We start from the raw sequence: 23,291 nt of genomic DNA, 5'->3' as shown, positions 1-23,291 counted from the left end.
TAAGCAGATATTATGGAAAATACTCTCTCAATATTTACATTTTGACTTGGGATAAATAAATAGAACTGACTTACTTTTAAAAGTTCTGAGAAAGTTTCAGTGCTCGCAGAACTATTGGAATTGAAGAACTTGCACCATTGTTTATCTAAACTTAAATCTTTGTCCAAATTAACTTGATTGGCATATCTTTGCACATTGCAGAATAAAATTGATAAAATAGCTTATAATCATGAATAGTGACATTTTTAGAGTGCAAGAATTCGATGCATGTCAATAGGTCATCATATTTTATGTTTTTATGTGCTCCAGCTTCAACCATTGAAAGCAGTTAAATTCTTTCATAAGTTTTCACCATTTGTTTAGATATTCTATGCATAATATCGCACATTATTCAATATTCATATTAATTCTAGTTGAAATGCGAAATGCCGGAAATTTCAATTTTTTTTAAATGTCTGCCGGACAGGATAAAATGATTAAAAAAGAGGATATGTCCACCTTTTGCCGGACGGATGGTAACCCTACTAATTTTACTACATTCTAGATACAACGCATTGCGCATGTGCAGTAAATAAGAGCGCCTAAATGTATGCTATTTGTGGACAGTCGTATGAAGCTTGTTGTTTAGATTCAGAAGGACTGCTACCAAGACTCAGCCCACATTTTATTTTCGTATCTGTATAAAATATTACTTTGATGGTAAACAACAATAGCAAAGTATTTTTTTAAGGTAGCTTACATGCAATAAAAATAATTTTTGGCAAATTGTATTGGCGAGACGAGATCAGGATTCGCCATAAATTACCTGACATTCGCCTTACGATTGGAACAACCTCGGAAAAAACGCAATCAAGTATTGAGCCCAAGCAGTAATCGAACCCACGTCTTAGCGTAACTCCTGATCGGCAAGCAAGCGCCTTAGCCGACTGAGTTACGTCGGTGGCTACTATAGGTATCCTACAAGGAAAACTCAGCTCGGACTCCTCGCGGCGAGCATGCTATACCCCTCTTACACCCCTGCAGTACGCGTGAGAGCGTGCTGGGAACGGGAACATACGTCATCTGCGCGAGACAGTCACGCCCGCTGGGTTCTGCGCATTGAGTTTTCCTTCTCGGATGCCTATAGTCTCTTACTGACGGAAATTTTATGACTAAATTTCTTCCCTCTTGTAGATTTGAATCACCGCCCATGTAAGGCTTCTACTTTATGTAAACTAAGCAGCTACGGCGCGGAGCGATGCAGGTATAGTTACATCCAATATTAACACAAAATATATAAGCTGAGAATCATGATTCATGCTAAGCATTATTTGACACCTCCAGTTTCCCTATGGATGTTGGCCTATTTCCACTTGTGAGATACAGCTCACAAGTTCGGTTTTCAATTGATATGCTTACAGATGCCTTTCTGATGCGAGAAGAAACTGCGCGAATTTCTTAGTTTACTTTCATTTATTAGCTTAGGCGGAGTTACGAGGAAGCTTGGGGGCCACTGCCCCCCAAACTTGTCTCAACTCTTTTTTTCTATTAACGTTAGAAAATATTGAATTCCAAAAGATCTTTCTTGCTTTTGTTATGATTAAGTTTCTGTGCTTAAATTGCTGAGTTAATGTCTTCAGATCATATTGTGTCTGGACTATAACACTTACTTTAAACTTCTGAATGTATAAGAATTGCTGTACCTCATTTGAGGAATGGAAGCACTATAATGTTTCTTTTGTAACAGCCTGTACTCACGTGTTAAGATATGGTCACACGTCGCTACTTTTGCTGCGCAACTTTTGTATTGCAACTGCAAAAGTTGCATGTCGTGTTCACACGTAAGCCAGAAGTAGGGCGCTGCACGCTACTTTTCGTGCTGCGCAACCCGAGCGCTGCAAAAGTTGCAACTGGAGGTTGCGAGTCTGTTCACACACAAGGCGCTACTTTTGCAGCCGCAGTCTAGCACAGGTTTCCATCTCCGTGTTGACTTTTAAATATACATTTTGTGGTTATGTTAGCATTATTATGAAACTAATTCGATAGCTTACTTATCTATTATTTGCTTTTCTGTCCTAACTAGTATTCAGAAATTGGCATTATTTTTACTATAAAGCTATTAAAAACGCCTATATACTTGAGTGATAACCAACAGCATATTCACGTAATCAATGTTGGCAACCCTCCTATTTGAAACTACGCTACGGAAAAAAAAAAAAAAAAAAAAAAAATGAATTATATCGTCAGCAAATATATTCAGAGTGTGTTGCACATTTAGTAACTTTTACAAATCATTTATTTTCATAATACCTAACATTAAAATATATCCAAACAATAAAAGTATCATTGGCACATCTGGATAGCAACACTGGTCGCAACTGCAGCAAAAGTTTCAACAAAACCGATATCAAAAATGCGGCTGCAACCCTGAGAACCCTGTTCACACGTCAGTACTTACAAGTTGCGCGCAGCATGAAAAAGTAGCGGGCAGCATGTTCGGCAGCCGCTACTTTTCGGGTTGCACCGTTGTTCACACGTCACAGTACGAGAGTTGAGCAGTTTTTTGTACTGCAACGCTGCAAAAGTAGCGACTTGTGACCGTACCTTTAGAAGTCTGCAGGTGTTCAGGCCGCCACTTGGAGAAATATGAATAACACTACACAACAATGCAGTAAAAAAAAAAGTGATCCCGGTATAATGTGTAAACTTAAAGACGAGATTAAATGAAATAATTAGAGTTTGCATTTCTTATGATATCTTCAGGAAGGTAAACTTCATATAAAAAAAGTTTCTGTTAGCATTGTTACGTAATTTTATTGACGTATGCATGTGTTTCCGTCCGAGAGAGAAAAAGGGAGAGATTGTTTTAAGTTATACCCTATTATGATTTGTAGTAGACCTACAGTTCAAGCCCTATACAACTCGGTCTGGAACATTGCGGATATGGATGTAACACTGTAAGAAACATGCCCCCGAAAATACCTTTATTAAATGATCATATTCCGATATATTGTACCACGGTCAATCTATGATGGGGGAGAAGGTATATGTTGTCCTCCATAACCCAGTTATATGGGGATTCTATGGTTTTGCTTTGCCATCCCCCCAAGGAAACGGTTCTCTCTCGCCTATGTTTGTTAGATGCTTTATACCAGCAGAAAGAACTCTTGGAATAATGGTAGAATAAAGCAGGAGGAATGTATGCTGACCAATCGATTGGTGATGTTGCAGGTGGAGCTGGTGGACATGCATTACGGCACTGAAGCTGATCCCGCTTACGACGCTCCCCTGTTTGAAGACCACTTGCACGAGATCAGAGAGTGCCATCGAGTGTCCAGAGGATGCTTCTTCTTGGTGAGTCTGTCACACCTTCTACTCTTTAAATTGAGGCCCATAAGTAAGTAATGTTTCGAGAAAACAAGGATTGAAATGTTAATTTTTATGTAATTGCGATTTGAATGCATTTTTATAAAAATAACAATTTGCATAATTTGTGTACAAGTATTTGTTAAATACCAAGGTACAATGTTAGGAGGTACAGAATCTAGTGAAAGTTTGAAAAAGAGCAGAGCGAGTTTTTTAATTCCCAAGATTTTATAATGCATTTCACAAACGTGTATAGTACAGTATTATTATACGATAGTATATTTTGAAAATAGTATTTAAAAAAATATTAATATACAGTACGTACGTTACACTATGAACAGCTGACTGATGTCAGCAATCTGGCCAACATACAAACTTCACCATCAACTTCAATGTGAGGAGTGAAAATGATTCAGGTACTTGTAATATTTCGTGTTCAATTGGAATAATTTTTATTTCCTTTTGTTAAGTAAAGCTTGATTTGGTAAAAAAAAGTACAGTATCTTTCAAATGCAGTGATTTGTTTCGTATAAAGTATATTAATTATAGCTGGCGCCAACGTTTTTGGCGTGTGTCCTAGATATATAGTGCCCATTTTGTGAGTATGTTGTTAGTGCAGCTGAGAATGTATACCACTTCCTATACACGTCACATCAGCCATTTACCAATCACATTTGTCAGACTGACTGCGGCAAATGTAAAACACTCGCACTTAACGTTCCCATTACTTATTTCACACGCTAAAAACGGTGACGCGGACCGTAACACTAACTTTCGCGTATGAATTTTACATGTATTGTAGCATACATAGAAGGCAGTGGTTTTTATTACAACACTGGAGTAGTTATTTGTAATATTTCAACATACTTATCTGTGTAGACAACTCTGAATTGAGTAAAATCAACTTTCAATCGTGGCGGCCGGATGGATTACAAATTTAATGTGATACGCGCGAGTACTGGTGTCACAAATGACGGCGTGAGCACTGAAAGGTTAAAAAATACTTTTCTCACTAGTGTTAAAAGTATTTCTCGCACGCTGTCGTCTAACAATCAATTTTTACCACGCTTGTTGGCGTCAAAAGATCTACTTTCATGAATGGATGTTTGAAAAAAGTAGGCCTATGGATCATTTGCATTATGTTAATATTTTATTGTAGAATACTATAAATGTTTTAGACGTAATAGATCAACTATTGATCACATATTTTTTATTCGACAGATAATGGAGAAAAAATGGGAGTATATGGGTACAGTGCATCAGTTATTCATAGATTTCAAAAAGGCATATGACTCGGTTAAGAGAGAAGTTTTATATGATATTCTTATTGAATTTGGTATTCTCAAGAAACTAGTTCGAGTAATTAAAATGTGTCTCAGTGAAACGTACAGCAGAGTCCTTATACAGTTTCTGTCAGATGCGTTTCCAATTAACTGTGGGCTAAAGCAAGGAGATGCACTATCACCTTTACTTTTTAACTTTGTTCTAGAATATGCCATTAGGAAAGTCCAGGATAACAGAAAGGATTTGGAATTGAACGGATTACATCAGCTGCTTCTCTATGCGGATGACGTGAATATGTTAGGAGAAAATCCACAAACGATTAGGGAAAATACGGGAATTTCGCTTGAAGCAAGTAAAGAAATAGGTTTGGAAATAAATTCCGAAAAGATAAAATATATGATTATGTCTCGTGACGAAAATATTGTACGAAATGGAAATATCAAAATTGGAAATTTATCCTTTGAAGAGGTAGAAAAATTCAAATACCTGGGAGCAACGTAACAAATATAAATTATACTCGGGAGGAAATTAAACACACAATAAATATGAGAAATGCCTGTTATTATTCGGTTGAGAAGCTTTTATCATCCAGTCTGTTGTAAAAAAATCTTAAAGTTAGAATTTATAAAACAGTTATATTACCGGTTGTTCTAAATAGTTGTGAAACTTGGACTCTCACTTTGAGAGAGGAACATAGGTTAAGGGTGTTTGAGAATAAGGTGGTTAGGAAAATATTTGGGGCTAAGAGAGATTAAGTTACAGGAGAATGGAGAACATTACACAACACAGAACTGCACGCATTGTATTCTTCACCTGATATAATTAGGAACATTAAATCCAAACATTTGAGATAGGCAGGGCATGTAGCACGTATGGGCTATTCCAGAAATGCATATAGAGTGTTAGTTGGGAGGCCGGAGGGAAAAAGACCTTTGGGGAGGCCGAGACGTAGGTGGGAAGATAATATTAAAATGTATTTGAGGGAGGTGGGATATGATGGTAGAGACTGGATTAATCTTGCTCAGGATAGGGGCCAATGGCGGGCTTATGTGAGACGGCAATGAAACCTGCGGGTTCCTTAAAAACCAGTAAGTAAGTAAGAATACTATAAATACTCTTTGTGCGGCATATCTTACAAAATGCATATAATTTATTATCGTTCCAACAAGAACTCGGAATCATAGCGGCTTCCCACATAATTAAAGTATTCTGTAACTGATTCTTAGTCATCTTCTCACACAGAGTGACAGTTAATTTTCTTGCCAAACAAGCGTGGCAGGATTCAAATGAACGGAACGTCACGTCTTTGGGTGACTGTCACTTGAAAATCAATTTCGTGAGCCAACGCTCAATCGACATGTGCTACTACTTGTTTGCATTTTGTGACATAACAGAGCTCTTGTTACAGATAGTTTAACCAGTTCATTCCATTTTTACCCCCAGGGAACATATGACTAGCATTCAACTGGCAAACAATAGAATCCATTAATTTTTGTGAGTTCATGAGGTACAGAGTTACACACAGTGGAACGAGAATTTTCTGACTATAAACAGCGAATGGAATGAAAGTTTAAAGATTTATAACTTCAATAAAACTAACGTACAAAAGCTGAATGTTTATTCATATTATATCAGTTTTAGTAAAGTTATTATTATCGCATATTTATTTAGTCTATTTACTGGCGTGTCCAAAAATAGAGAATATTAAGTTACCGGTATATTTTATCGTCTAATAATTGGGAACTAAACTTTTATTTATTTTAATTGAGGAATGAATTTATTTGTTAGTACTATTTATAAAATAATGTTGTAGTTTTTCATGTTATTTTGGTAATAATTAGAGACGAGAATTCCATGCAAATGCATGTTTTTTAGCTCAAACTTAGTACTTATCCATTTCATTACTTTCTGGCTCCAAATATGTGTACTTTTTCCATGCATATTTGCATTTTTTGGCCTTTTTTGGGGATAAAAACATGCATAATGCATAATTAAGCAATTTTTAGCTTAATCTTGCATATAATATACATTATATCCAGTTTAAGTGCATGTTTTAATGGTTTTGAGTGGACATCTGAGTTTTCCGATTTTTATGTCTCTTATTTTAGCTTCAGTAATCAGGATTGACGAAGGAAAAGAAAAATAAAATAAATAACAGAAAAGTGAAATAAAATGTTATGATTTTCACAATAAGATGTTTCACTGGACGGAAGTTCGCTTTTACAACACTTTACCGATAACCCTCTAGTCTAGAGATTGCGTGTCATAAATTGGTTTATTACGTTGGATATTTTGAGATTAATAGAGAGGAAATATAGAGGGTTCAAGAAAACTGCCGACAATTTAGGTCGAAAGCATCCTCTTTCAGAAAGGTTGTAAAAAAACACACACACACACACACTCTCTCTCTCTCTCTTCCATTACTAGTAGCAATTTAGATTCTTCTAAAATTGGAATCATTCGCTAAACTGTCTTTGCAGTGTGTGAACCTTGTAAGTGGTTAATGTGCTTGTTTATTCTGTTTGCGTGTGTTAATGTGGTTCCAATATGCCTCCAATTAAAGGAACCAAAAGTGCACTCTTTGCACAGTGGATTAAAGGAAAAGATTTTGTTAGATCAGATGGGGAAGTCGTATTCTGCGATTGTTGCAGTGAAGAGGTAGCTAAGCACTGCTATTCTGTTTCCGAATATTTTCTATGACAGTTCTTTAAAATAAACTGGACAGGGTCATAAATGCGAAACCGGACTGCAGGTTCTTTTGTTCAGTGAAGAAGGTTATTTGTGGCGAAAACTTGAATTTGACCTGACACTGTCACAAATATGTTCATTCAAGTTTGCATCCGTAACTTTTTGCAATGTAGAGAGATCATTATCTGCCTACAAAAAAATATTGATTGACAAGCGCAGGAACCTCACAGAAACTAATTTAGAAATGTTGTTAGGTGTTAACTGTGCAAAAAATGTGAAGTGAAATAAGAAATTGGAACAAAAATGAAAGTGCATATTTTAATGTATTTTTCGCTTGATCGTGCATGTTTCATAGTTTGATAGTACAGTACATGAATGTATGGATATTTTGAGATTTTATAGTGCATGAAATTCTCGTCTCTAATATAATAATACTGTACTGAGAATACAGCAATATGACAAATGGATGAAAACGAGGAAAACTGGGCTGAAATATTTAAAGATGATACTAAATTTCGTGATGAACCTCATATCGATAGTTAAGAGAAAGATATTTTAAGATGAAAATATTGAATTTATACTGATAAGTGAGACAAATATGTTATAAGATGAAGTTGAATTCATGCTGATAATTACGAGAAATATGTTTCAAGATCAAGTTGAATTCATACTGATAATTAAGAGAAAGATGTTTTAAGATGAAGTTGAATTCATATTGATAATTAAGAGAAAGATGTTTTAAAATGAAGTTGAATTCATATTGATAATTAAGAGAAAGATGTTTTAAAATGAAGTTGAATTCATATTGATAATTAAGAGAAAGATGTTTTAAAATGAAGTTGAATTCATATTGATAATTAAGAGAAAGATGTTTTAAAATGAAGTTAAATTCATATTGATAATTAAGAGAAAGATGTTTTAAGATGAAGTTGAATTCATATTGATAATTAAGGGAAAGATGTTTTACAATGAAGTTGAATTCATATTGATAATTAAGAGAAAGATGTATTAAAATGAAGTTGAATTCATATTGAAAATTAAGAGAAAGATGTTTTAAGATGAAGTTGAATTCATGTCGGTACCGTAGTTATAAAAGATGTTTTATGATGAAAATTCATACTGGTAATAATTAAAAGAAGATGTTTTAAGATGAATTTGAATTCATATTAATAACCAAGGAAAGATGTTTTAAGATGAAGTTAAATTTCATACTGATAATTAAGAGAAAGATGTTTTAAGATGAAGTTGAATTCTTACTGATAATTAAGAGAAAGATGTTTTAAGATGAATTTGAATTCATATTGGTAGTTAAAAAAAATATGTTTTATGATGAAAATTCATACTGATAATAATTAAAAGAAGATGTTTCAAGATGCAGTTGAATTCATGCTAATAATTAAGAGAAAGATATTTTAAGATGAAGTTGAATTCGTACTGATAATTAAGAAGCAATCAATCAACAATGGCACAACAGCCGTGTGCGAGCCCTGGCCTTCTGTAGAAGCTTTCTCCATTCCTCTCTCAACAGAGCCGTTCTTCTCCAGTTTCTTATTCCCAGTATTTGTATGTCCTTCGTCACATTATCTTCCCATCTCAACTTTTATCTTCCAATTTTCCTTGTTCCTTCCAGATTAGTGCTAAACACTTTCTTAATAGTTCCATCATCCGCCCGCAACACATGACCGACCCATTGTAGTCTCTTGATTTTTATGGTTGCTACAATATCTGGTTCTTTACAGAGTTTATATAGCTCATGGTTTATATCTCCTCCTCCATACATTCCGTTCCTCCACTGGTCCAAAATTAAGCCGTACAACTGTTCTCTCAAATATACCCAATGTTCTTTCATCCATTTTTATCATCGGCCATGTCTCTGCTGTGTAAATCAACACTGGTCTCAATAACACCTTATACATTAATACCGTGTCTTTGTTTTTCTTGTTATTAGTTGAGATGATAATTAAGAAAAGGTTATTTTAAGATGAAATTGAATTTGAAGATGATAACGGTGAATTTTAAATAAAATAAAACAAAAAGAACAATGTGAAAATAGTGATAGGATGATAAAGATGATCGTGATGATTAAAACATGAACATAGAGACGGTGAGGAATGAGGTGACAACAATGATAAATGCGGTAATGATGACTAATATGTGTGACAATGAAGTCATTAATAAATAATAAAATGAGGGTGAAGGTTGTATTGATGTTAAATAGACAATGAAAAAGAAAATTGAGACGATCAACAACAAGACTAGGATAAAGAAGAAAAAAATGGGAAGAGACGAAAAATAAGACCCAGAAACGTTGAAGATGATGATGATGATGATGATGATGATGATGATGATAATGACAATAAAGACGAAACTGAAGAAGATTAAGATAAAAATAAAGAAGACGTTGAAGAAAGTGAAGACTATCATTATTACACATGAGACGATAAAGGGGAAGATTAATAAACATGAGACTATATAAAAAAGTTATTACATATGAGATTAGATCTATGGGAAAATATGTTGAAACAAATGAGGCAGTAAAGTTTAAGAGTAATGCGTATAAGACAATAACGAGGAAGATTAATAAACATGATACTATAAAAAACGTTAATGTATATGAGACTAGGCCTATGCGAAAAAAATATTGAAACAAATGTGACAGTAAAGTTTAAGAGTAATACGTATAAGACAATAACGAGGAAGATTAATAAACATGAGACTATAAAAAACGTTAATATATATTGAGACTAGGCCTATGCGAAAAAAAATATTGAAACAAATGTGGCAGTAAAGTTTAAGAGTAATACGTATAAGACAATAACGAGGAAGATTAATAAACATGAGACTATAAAAAAACGTTAATATATATGAGACTAGGCCTATGCGAAAAAAATCTTGAAACAAATGAAGCAGTAATGTCTAAGAGTAATACGTATGAGACAATAACGAGGAAGATTAATAAACATGAGACTATAAAAAACGTTAATGCATATGAGACTAGGCCTATGCGAAAAAAAAATGTTGAAACAAATGAAGCAGTAATGTTTAAGAGTAATACGTATGAGACAATAACGAGAAAGATTAATAAACATGAGACTATAAAAAACGTTAATACATATGAGACTAGGCCTATGCGAAAAAAAATGTTGAAACAAATTAAGCAGTAATGTTTAAGAGTAATACGTGTGAGACAATAACGAGGAAGATTAATAAACATGAGACTATAAAAAACGTTAATGCATATGAGACTAGGCCTATGCGAAAAAAAAATGTTGAAACAAATTAAGCAGTAATGTTTAAGAGTAATACGTATGAGACAATAACGAGAAAGATTAATAAACATGAGACTATAAAAAACGTGAATGCATATGAGACTAGTCCTATGCGAAAAAAATGTTGAAACAAATGTGGCAGTAAAGTTTAAGAGTAATGCGTATGAGACAATAACGAGAAAGATTAATAAACATGAGACTATAAAAAACGTTAATGCATATGAGACTAGGCCTATGCGAAAAAAATGTTGAAACAAATGAAGCAGTAATGTTTAAGAGTAATACGTATGAGACAATAACGAGGAAGATTAATAAACATGAGACTAAAAAACTTTAATGCATATGAGACTAGTCCTATGCGAAAAAAATGTTGAAACAAATGTGGCAGTAAAGATTAAGAGTAATACGTATGAGACAATAACGAGAAAGATTAATAAACATGAGACTATAAAAAACGTGAATGCATATGAGACTAGTCCTATGCGAAAAAAATGTTGAAACAAATGTGGCAGTAAAGTTTAAGAGTAATGCGTATGAGACAATAACGAGAAAGATTAATAAACATGAGACTATAAAAAACGTTAATGCATATGAGACTAGGCCTATGCGAAAAAAATGTTGAAACAAATGAAGCAGTAATGTTTAAGAGTAATACGTATGAGACAATCACGAGGAAGATTAATAAACGAGACTAAAAAACTTTAATGCATATGAGACTAGTCCTATGCGAAAAAAATGTTGAAACAAATGTGGCAGTAAAGATTAAGAGTAATACGTATGAGACAATAACGAGAAAGATTAATAAACATGAGACTATAAAAAACGTGAATGCATATGAGACTAGTCCTATGCGAAAAAAATGTTGAAACAAATGTGGCAGTAAAGTTTAAGAGTAATGCGTATGAGACAATAACGAGAAAGATTAATAAACATGAGACTATAAAAAAACGTTAATGCATATGAGACTAGGCCTATGCGAAAAAAAATGTTGAAACAAATGAAGCAGTAATGTTTAAGATTAATACGTATGAGACAATAACGAGGAAGATTAATAAACATGAGACTATAGAAAACGTTGATACACATAATAATAATAATAATAATAATAATAATAATAATAATGATTTATTTAACCTGGCAGAGTTAAGGCCATATTTATTTATTTATTTATTTATTTATTTATTTATTTATTTATTCTGGTGTAGTTAAGGCCATCAGGCCTTCTGTTCCACAACACCAGGAATACAAATACAATAACAGAAATAAAAAGGAAAAAAAAAAAAAAAAAAAGAAACACTATAAACGAAGTAAAGTCACACAAAAATATACACAGGTTGCAGTCACACAAACTTTAAATGAGTGATTAAGTATAATTAATTGTATCCTAATTAACTAACATAAACAAGAAACTTGCCATACGGCCTTCTCTAACACTCAACCAGGAGTAAAAACTGCGTTACAAAAACACTACAAATTTACAAAGTACACTACAATTTTACACACAAAACTGAATAAGATAATAATAATAAAATGTAAACAACAAGTAAGAAGAAATCAGACATAATATATAACATACAGAAAGAAAGAGAAAAGCATAATAAAATGTGAACAGCAGATCAAAAATAAATGAGGCATACAAAGTATAAAAAATAATACAATTATTGATAATAATAATAATAATAATAATAATAGTAATAATAAATAAGAATAGTAATAATAATAATAATAATAGGCCTAATAGTAATAATAATACTAATAGTAGTAATAAAATAGTGCAGTACAAAGCATACAATGAATACAATATTTTTAAGTACACACAGTAAGGAAAATTATGATTATATATAGCTCAACTTATCACATTTAGAGATATACCATTATCGAAAAATATGAAAACAAAAATATAAATTTAGTTAAATATCACTAGAACATAAAAAAATGTGAATACGTGGAAACATGCAATACAACACTTGTCATAATAGTAAGTTAGTTTGGCAACTCGTCATAAGATAATTTTCTAACTTGGATTTGAAAGATTTCAATGTTCGGCAGCCCTTGACTTCAGGCGGAAGAGAGTTCCAGTGACGAGAGGTTGCAACAATGAAAGATGAGGAATACAGAGATGATGTGTGAAGTGGAATTTCTAGTGTGTTATCGCGTTGTGATCGAGTATTAATATTATGATAGCGAGAGAGAGTATGAAAACGAGCAAATAAATAATAGGGACTAGGTCTATGCGAAAAAAATGTTGAAACAAAAGAAGCAGAAGTTTAAGAGTAATATATATGAGACGATAAAGTGGAAGATTAATAAATATGAGACTATACGTGGCATATTGGGACAAATGAGAAAATAAAATTGAAGTTTAATACATATGAGTCGTTGAAGAGGAAGATTAATAATAATTAAAGAAACCTTGTTTAGGACACCAGTATTAGGGGAGAGTCGGGTAGTATCGGACATCGGGTAATATCGGACAGTGAGTTTCTTTCATCTTCCACACGATGATAGTAACTGATTGGCATGGTTACGTTTCTGTGATGTCGCATAGAGAAACGTAACCATGTCATTCAGGTACTACCATATGGTGGTAGATAAAAGAAACGCACTGTCCGATATTACCCGATGTCCGATACTACCCGACTCTCCCCTATACTGATAACGCGCGTGCCCATCAGCAAGGTTGAACCACCAATGTTCTGGGGTCGGTAAAGCACCGAGCTGTTCTGATTTTAGTCATTGTTCTAATAACTAACTTCACTGACTTACTTGAATGATTACTTTCTAGAAATAGGACCTAATGATGTATAACCAATATTGCACTAGACGATCGTAGTGTTCGTCCTTTGCTTTTACATATGCGTAAAGATTTCGAGAAATTACTTGAAGCTCATTTTGTATTCGGAATCCTATGTCATCAGATTTTTCATCTATTAAAGCGGATTGAGTCCATGTTCTGCGTACAGTTTGTGTACAAGAATTTCAAGTGTTCGCACTTTTGCCAGTAACATAAAAATCCATACTGTTATAGAATTTGAATCCCTGGTTATACTTAACGAAATTTTCTCTTCCAATATTTGTAAGAATGTTTTCTTCATATAACTGTCGTAAAAAATGTTCTTCATTCTAAATTATATCGAGTTCTAGCAGTGTTACGCAATGAACCACAAACAAAGTAATATAATGTCAAACTAGCACCATACTCAAACTCAACTGCATAGGAAACCGATTATCTACTAGAATAATTCACGGAGGCTGACCTTAATTATTTCGGGAACAGAATTCGAAAAGTTTCGGCTGTTTGTGATCAGTCTAACCTGCAAAAATTCGAAAAATTCGTCTGTAATGAATAGTTTTCTAATGAAACCAATAATTTATTGTAAATCAATATCATTCATTTTATTTAAATTTAACCTAAATTTCTGAAGTCTTTCGCTTTTCTGCAGCGAATACATTTTAATTTTCCACGCTCGCATGTGTCCAGTTGCGCTGTGCACTGCCGCGCCTACTCTACATCCCCGAGCGTGGAAAAGTAAAATGTATGCACTATATAAATGTTTCTAGTCATAAGAATAAAAATTTTATGCACATAGATGGCATTTAATTTCACCACTGAGCGTATTTTGACTTCCCATTCAGTTATCATGTTACCGACAAATAAATATTAAAAAGTTTTTTTCCTACATGTTGGAATCTCATTTTATTTCTTGGTTTGTTTTTAAAGCTTGCTATTGATTTATGCCTAGTTCTGTAACTCTTTTGTATTGTGATACAAGCCTTGACCTCTGTGTATCAAGTACATTGAATAGCCTCCCTTTATAATAATATTCGACAATTCCATTCTATTCACACGATCAAATTCTTTTATATATTCTATAAAGCTTGTGAGTATATATATAACGTTCTCTATTATCTCCATTGTGTTTTTCATAACTTAATTGTCTATAATTGCGTATACTCTCCTATATTTCCTGATCTAAAGAATTCCCTGCATTAATTAAGAAGCTGTAAACCGTTCCACTTCTTACGTAGGAAATGAAGTGATGATGCTATAAATTTTAAATGGCGGTAAAATTGAATGAAAATAAGCTATGACGAAGGAGATGACTGGAATTCAACTCTCTACACTCATCACTGTTGAGTGCTGATGTCAAACACAATTTTCCTCCAGAGTGGAAAAGGCGCTTCTGCTAGAAGCTGGAATCCTCTTATCTAAAATGACGTCGATAAAGAAAGGTGGCCTTAAAGTCGTTGGTGTATTGTGGAAGAGCGGAAGGAAAATCAAGATTTAATCTTTGCATACAATCTCTAAAGAGAGGCCTACATATTTTAATAAATTTACCTATAATATCGTTCAAGGAAATTTTTACATAAGAAATATTCGTATTAATTATCTTCATTGTAGCATATAACATGCAATGAATTAAAAATAATATCTTTTAAAACAAGGTAATTCGGTACTTTATGTTACTCTTAAAAGTAAGAAAACATAACTGAAATTCTGCGAAGTATTGCAATATCCAAATTATTGTGTGCATCAGAATTTCGAATTCTGAAAACAGCGTAATAAAGAAGTTCAACTACGTTGGCTTATAATGAATTCGCTGTAAGACAAGAAGATATAGTTTATGATGAGAATTGTGATTTTTCGTCCTTCAGACTTATTTACTCCATGGGGTCTTATCAGTCATCATTGTTTGGTTGGCTTCTTCCGAGGTTTTCCACAGCCGTCTATGGCGAGTCCTCGGCCTCACCTCACTTCACCCACTTTGGTCTGATTACCTGGTTGGGTTTTTCCGAGGTTTTCTCCAACCATAAGGCAAATGCCAGGTAATCTTTTGGTAAATCCTCGGCCTCACCTCATCTCACTACATCTCCCCAAAAAATTGTTCTCAACCGTTATTCTAAATGTATAGACAGGTTGATATTAGAAATATTAGTAAAAATAAAATGATGTCCCGGTATTAAGTGGAGAAAAAATTTATTTTGTCTGTAACAGCACTAGCAACAAAATGTCTCATAAACCACCTATAGAAGAGACTCGAGTGCGCATATCTTCAGATACTCATATCAGTAAACCCCCAAGTTGTCGTCCAAAGGCATTCGATTTGGTATTCAAATGTATAGCGAGAGATAGGCAATCAGCTCGAAAGTTGGAGCGTTTTGAAACGAATCTTTGCAAATAGATTTCGTGGAGAACCAGACTATTGATTCACTCCGATGTACAGTCACTGAATTTGTTACGCCCACATGTTGATTCCGTGTGGTGACGTAGTTTATTCAGTCTGTTGAATATTTTGTTATGAAAAGAAGAAAAGGCTAGATTTCAGACAAATTGTATCAGATATGAGAACTGTGTCCGTCCAGACAAATTCTGTAGCTAATCCAAGTTGGAAATGTATGAAAAAGTATAACGAACGAAAGAAGCTTGAGTGCGTCTGGAATTCATATTTAAGGGATGAGTGGTATGAAGGTGATATATTTTCTCATTTATCTGACATATATCGTAATAATTTATTTCTTCATTGTGTTAGGAATGAATTCACTGTTTATATTTCATTTTCTTGAACCATTATTCGAAAGATATTTCTAAATTAGATAATTTAATATGTACTAAAATAAAGTGTTTTCTGGATTATATAAAAAAGAATTCTCTGTACTCCCATAAATTAAGTAATTTGACTTAATTTTTTATTCATTGAACGGTTTAAAAACAGAGTATTCAAACATTCTTTAGAGCGCTCGTAAATTAGTATACTTTAAACCTTTGTATTTTTAATACTACAATGGAGAAAAAATGGGAGTATAAGGGTACAGTACACCAGTCATTCATAGATTTCAAAAAGGCATATGACTCGGTTAAGAGAAAAGTTTTATATAACATTCTTATTGAATTTGGTATTCTCAAGAAACTAGTTCGATTAATTAAATTGTGTCTCAGTGAAACTTACAGCAGAGTCCGTATAGGCCGGATTCTGTCTGATGCTTTTCCAATTCACTGCGGGCTAAAGCAAAGAGATACACTATCACCTTTACTTTGTAACTTTGCTCTAGAACAGCGGTGGCGAAAATGTAATCGTGCGCCGAACCACTGTGTAACCTGCAACTTGCATAGCAACTATGGAGGGAGGCAGCCACCCGAAGGGGAAGTAAAGCAACTGTCTGACTTATTAACGGATATTCATTTTCCTTACGTCAAGCACTTAAATATAATTTTATACAGTACAAGGCTACAAACTAATGTTTAGTACGTGTAACGAAGAAAGAAATGAACAATATCACAACCTATAATTAACTGTCTTCGGAATGTCTCTGCGACAAAGTTTCAAAATCAGGAATTATGACACTTACTGCCAGTCGTAGTTGATCACGAAGATATTTATCTGTCAGTCGTGATCTAAATTTGGTTTTTACTATTTTAATTGTTGAAAATAATTTTTCACAAACGTAAGTTGTAGCGAACATGGCTTCAACAGAGCAAGCGAAAGAACGAAGCTTCGGATATTTATTTTTTGGCAAAGATTTTAAAGTTCAACATTTGTCAAGTCCTTACATCTAGCTTTCATTTAACATTCATTGTAAATCAATCAGTTCAAATTGAAGAACTAACTGCTTTATTCGTACATCTGCTGAAAAAGGCTCGAGGTACAGAGATGATGATGATAATGATGATGATGATAATGATGATGATGATGATAATGATAACAACAACAATAACACTTAAGCTTTTAATGTTTCATCAGTAACATGTAGTATAATGCCGTTTTATGTTATACAACTGTTTTCCTCGTAATACTTGTGAACAAATCATACACTTAATATTCTCATCATATTGACAGCAAAAAAAAATGCGTCCTTCCATCCTACTTGGAACTTTCGTACATGGTTTCGAAATAGACATATGCCACTCGCAGGTCAGAGACAAATAAAAATGGAACGGAGTTTGACTCCAGTGAGTGAGAGGGTGAGGGTTGGCGGAGATTAGAAGCAAGCGAAATACACAGCTATGACTGCGAGCCACAATGTCTCGCGAGTCACGTTCTCGCCACAGGCGCTCTAGAATATGCCATTGAGAAAGTTCAGGATAACAGAGAGGGTTTAGAATTGAACGGGTTACATCAGCTTCTTGTCTATGCGGATGACGTGAATATGTTAGGAGAATATCCACAAACGATTAGGAAAACATGGAAATTTTAGTTTTAGCTAGTAAAACGATAGGTTTGGAAATAAATCCCGAAAAGACAAAGTATATGATTATGTCTCGTGACCAGAATATTGTACGAAATGGAAATATAAAAATTGGAGATTTATCTTTCGAAGAGGTGGAAAAATTCAAATATCTTGGAGCAAAAGTAACAATGGGAGGAGGAGGAGGAGGAGGAGGAGGAGGAGAAGGACGACGACGACGATGAAAATACATGCATTTCTTTTCATTGTTTATTTCATTAATCTTTACGTCCATTCTTATAGTGACTGCTACATGTGCAGCCAGAAATGTAATACGATTAATAAACATTTTGTGTTATCCGAAGAATGACAGTTCTGTATTAACTATGTCGACCTTCGAGTACATTAGTTTTCCTTACTTTATCTCTCTCTTTTTCCTGTCCTCTCTCTTTCTCTCTGCCTCCCTCCTCCCCCACTAAAGGAAAGGAAAGGAGTTTCTGGCGCCAGACGCTGAATTTCCTCAACTGTACAGATTCCTCGCTCCCTTGTAACTAGTTGAGCGGGAACCCGGATAAGTCTTTCCAGTCTGGCTGGATGCGGATTGAGAAGATTTTATGCCCGGCGAGATATGAATGCTGTGTGCCTTCCAGGAAAGAAGGCGACCACTGCGGTTGCGTTTGTAAACATAGAGGCCTGAGTTCTGTGGAACGGGATAATCATCTAAAGCATAAATTCGACCGTAGAGATTCTGGCATCCGAACACGGATTTCTCGTATAAACCAATTCCTACCGATTTCAAGAGGATGAAAGGATAGATCACTTTACCTTCCTCACTGTTGCGAAGACTCTTACAAACAGATCTTGACCCAAATATACGTACAGTCTATAGCAACGGTGACCAAAGCGGGTGTTGTGAATACATCGTGTAATCATAGACATTCAGACGGGTACGAGGAGTTTCCTGTACATTGCTGTGTGTTTCATTCACGTACTGAAGGCAAGCAGTGACATTATCATGTCGCTCTACAAACTCTGTCTCTACATGCAGTAAGAGGTAAAGAATGAGTAGGAGAACTTTTTTTGTTGGTCTGTCGGACAAAATGTAATATGTTTACTTTGCTCATCGGTTCAGTTAGGAGTATAGAAACATTAATTGGTCCACACCTGTGGAGTACCGGTTAGCAAGTCTAGCCGCGAAACCAGGTGGCCCGGGTTCGATTCCCGGTCGGGGCAATTTACCTGGTTGAGGTTTTTTCCGGGGTTTTTCCTCAACCCAATATGAGCAAATGCTAGGTAACTTTCGGTGTTGGACCCCGGACTCATTTCACCGGCATTATCACGTTCATCTCATTCAGACGCTAAATAACCTAAGATGTTGATAAAGCGTCGTAAAATAACCTACTAAAATAAAAATAAAAACATTAATTGCCACGCTGAATAATGTATTATTGTTATTATTATTATTATTATTATTATTATTATTATTATTGACCACTAAGTATGTGAGTTTTAACAATTTAACAAAAATATTGGTCTTGTAAACCAAAAATAAGGAACACCTTTTAAAACTTCAGAAAAAAGACTATATCTTTTCATTAATTCCCAAAACTAATATTTTAAATAAACTACTTTCTGATATTAAAAATAATGAACTAAAAATATTGGTATCTTAACTAAAAATGCTATAATTATACACAAATAAAATAAATTATTAATATAAAAATTATTCACCAATAAAGGAATTTCTATTATTCTTCTGTACGTGCATGAATATTGATATTTTTATATCTTCTCCCTAGAAAGATAAAATTATTAGGTTTTATCTCAATTTTAATCTTCTTAATCTTTAGATGAGGGTAACTATTTATTATTTATTCATTTAATAATGATATTGTAGAAAAACTGATTCACTATTACTGTATGTGCCAACGAACTGTTAAACGGCAGAAATTGACATGTCTTAAATCATAGCCAGGAAGAGAATCGATGAAAGAGTAATGGAACGGAGAAAAATTCTCTTCGGAGCCGGGATTTGAACCCGGGTTTTCAGCTCTACGTGCTGATGCTTTATCCACTACGCCACACCGGATACCCACCCCGGCGTCGGACAGAATCGTCTCAGATTAAGTTCCAACTCTTGGGTTCCCTCTAGTGGCCGCCCTCTGCACTACGTCATAGATGTCTATGAACGTAGGACTAAAGTCCACACATGTGCTGAGGTGCACTCGTTATGAGTGACTAGTTGGCCGGGATCCGACGGAATGAGGACCGTCTTAAATCACGAAGTGATTTACGCATATCATATATATTATTTTAATGTACCGAAGTACATATGATATTTCCATGCAGATATTCTGCGTCATCATATGTACTTCGGTACATTAAAGTAATATACAGGAAGAGGAAGATTAGATAAATGTAAGGAGTCAGCTACTTAATAGGGTTTGAAATATCTCGTGCCCTAAAGCCTTTTAATACAACAGAATTTCTCAAAAGAATAATGATTAAAATAGCTTAAATAACTTGTTCACAAGAAGTTTTTAATTTAAAAAATCCACGAATATCTCGACCAAGTATCGAGAGAAGAATTTAGAAAATTCCTGATTATATTCAAGAAGAAGATTAAAAAAAGAAGCAAGAAAAATTGTATATTATTCACTGGCTCTTGATGACAGCAGTGACATTACTGATACAGCAACGCTTGAGATTTTTATCCGCGGGATTGATCAAGTTGTTAGTACAGGAACCACCACTGGTTGTAGTTTTCATGCAAAGTACCTTTCCTCCGTCTCCTTACTTCATAGGTTGGCTGTCGCATGTAATCACTGCAGCTCGAGTTTTGGGTGGTCTATAGCTTAATAAACACAACGGATATTAGAGCATCCCGTTACGTAAATGCAATTGTGTCCACTGGCATTGTGTCAACAAATTTATCTAGTTTCAAATATTCAGAATGTCTATAAAAAATTAAAGAAGAAGGTATCTTGGACTGTTCTCATTTCGCTGGGTTTTTATACCATCATATTATGAATGTACTGTATAAATTACTTTAACTTACTGCTTTAAATATTTATTGTTCACCGATTGCGATATACATAAATTAATTCTCTTTTATTACCTTCATTCTCAGGCCTAATTTTATTATATTTGGGGCCTATTCCACAAAGTTATGGCGTTGTATATTACAAATTACTGATAAAAGATGCTGTAAAGTATGGAGTTGTATGCTTCTGTTCCACGAAAGAATTAAATTGTGTTGTACATTACCCATGAATCGCCATTAGTCATATCAATACTAATTCCACAGTTTGGGACATCTGGCCGACATCTACGACTGACCACTAGGATCCAGAATACAAAGCAGAGGTTAAATTAAAAATAAGATACAATATGATTTACGGAGAGAACACAGAACAATGATAAATTTAAAAATATAAGTACAATTTGATTTCGAAGAAACATGAGGTGAAAGTAGCCTACAATGAAGAGTAATTAAATGAAGTAAAAATATAATAATGTTACGTAGTGTTATACAAGTGATTGTGTAAAAGGGATAATGAATCTCTCAATACCATTATACTACGTCATAACATGAAGCAGCTGATTATCTTCATATTTCATTCATCGAATTAGGTTATGTTTGTCTCTTTAATCGTTAATGTATTTTAAGGTAGGTTATACAGCAAAGATTCGTAGTTTCTTTGAATTTCGTAACTCTGTAACGTTATTTATATTAGTTTACTTCTCAATAATCAAAGATTTACTTCCTTATTGTCGTCATGTTCTTCCGCGATCCCCACATAATGATGCTTGATAGTTTATCATATTAGCCAACATATGCCAGTAATAACGATCTTCATTCCCGGAACTTAATTGTTACGAAATTACAAACACTGCAAAATTATTGAAATGGTGTCAAAGGAGATGTTACTTTTTAAGAAAATGGAAGCAAGATAAGATATTTTATAGCACATATTTATCAAAATATATCTTAATATTATGAAATAAATATATTTAAATCGCATTAGTACATATATGAACTAATCCCCCTTTATTCGTAGAGATTACTTGATAATTCACCAGTAAGTTACAAATGGCTTACTAGTAGGCCTACTTTTGTGCAACACAATCATGAAACTTCATTAGTAATTTGCAAGTATGCAGTGGTAAAGTGGTCGCGACCCATACTTCGCGAACCGCTGAGATAGCTTATATTTTGGAAAGAGGATATGTAGAGGGAAAAGGAAGACGGAATACTTTCAGCGAGAGCACTCTTGTATAGGTCAGTCTAGAGAGTGAAAGTGAATGTGAAAGTCCAGTTCGAAACTATCCTAATCTTTACAGAAAGAGAAAAAGAAGAAGAAAAGGAATACAATTTTAATAACTTACAATATCGATGATCTATCTGTTGCTCGCTTGTATTAGTTATTATTATGCAATGATAATTTTGATGAAAGATAAGTGGAACGGAGAAAAATTCTCTCCGGCATTGGGATTTGAACCCGGGTTTTCAGCTGTACGTGCTGACGCTCTATCCACTAAGTCATACCGGATTCCCATCCCGATGCCGGATCGAATCCTCTCAGTTTAAGTTCCACCCCTTGGGTTCCCTCTAGTGGCCTACCCTCATGCACAGCGTCATAGATGTATGACAGTGGCACAATGCCCATACATACTGTATGCAGAGGTGCACTCGTTATGAGTGACTAAGTGGCCGGGATCCGACGGAATAAGCGCCGTCTTAAATCACTAAGTGATTATTTTTCGCATAGGCCTACCATATATTATTATGATGCAGACATTTTTCGTCATCATATCATGATGTCTGCACGGAAATATCATATGTACTTCGTTACATCATAATAATATATAATAAATGATAATTTTGTTATTTCGTATTCGTTCGCTGATTGGTCGAAAAAAGCTGTAAACAAAGGCAAGGTTCACATGTGGCAAAATGGCTCATGAATGGAATACGTCGACATTAGGTTCTCCGAGTGGGAGGTCACCGGGCGACGTCCAACGGGAGTTGTATTTCCAATTAGAGCAGATTGAAGTTTGGGACCACGCTGATGTTTAATTCAATCTCCTCCACATCTAGTTCAGTAATTAATCAGTGGATTGGACAGGGACCAACCGGCCTTGATGCGTTTGGCACTTATTAGCTGTGGGAGTGTTATTTATGAATTTGAGTTTCTCTCTAAACAACCAGCAAGATAATTCAGCCTCCAAATTTCATGGTTTCGCGTTGTCATTAATTTCTTAATTGACCAGATCGATTAATTAACGTTCGATTTTGAAAATTGACTGGAAGACTGGGTTTTACATGATTTGTATGTCGAGCTACAGAATGGATATCATTCATGGAGTAACAGCTGCTTCCTCTCTTATCCACTAAACAATGTATATCTCTCTATATCCCACCAATGAGTCATTTTAGACAATATAAATTTCTAATTGCGGTGAAAATTATATATATATATATATATATATATATATATATATATGTATATATGTGATTATGATTATGTCTCGTGACGA

At 34.3% G+C, this 23,291-nt stretch overlaps 1 protein-coding gene across 5 annotated transcripts in view; it reads left to right on the top strand.

The window, feature by feature from the left end:
- LOC138701339 (protein qui-1) overlaps positions 1–23,291 on the top strand; it is a 1,858,863-nt gene that overhangs the window by 1,541,371 nt on the left and 294,201 nt on the right. For all 5 annotated transcript variants that reach the window (XM_069828122.1, XM_069828123.1, XM_069828119.1 and 2 more), the window contains one exon: positions 3,211–3,333. In XM_069828122.1, coding sequence (XP_069684223.1) covers positions 3,211–3,333 — 123 coding nt within the window. The remainder of the gene's footprint in view (positions 1–3,210; positions 3,334–23,291) is intronic.

This window comes from Periplaneta americana, chromosome 6 (assembly GCF_040183065.1).
Source record: "Periplaneta americana isolate PAMFEO1 chromosome 6, P.americana_PAMFEO1_priV1, whole genome shotgun sequence".
Lineage (NCBI taxonomy): Eukaryota > Metazoa > Arthropoda > Insecta > Blattodea > Blattidae > Periplaneta > Periplaneta americana.
This window is presented reverse-complemented; position numbering and strand designations above follow the sequence as displayed.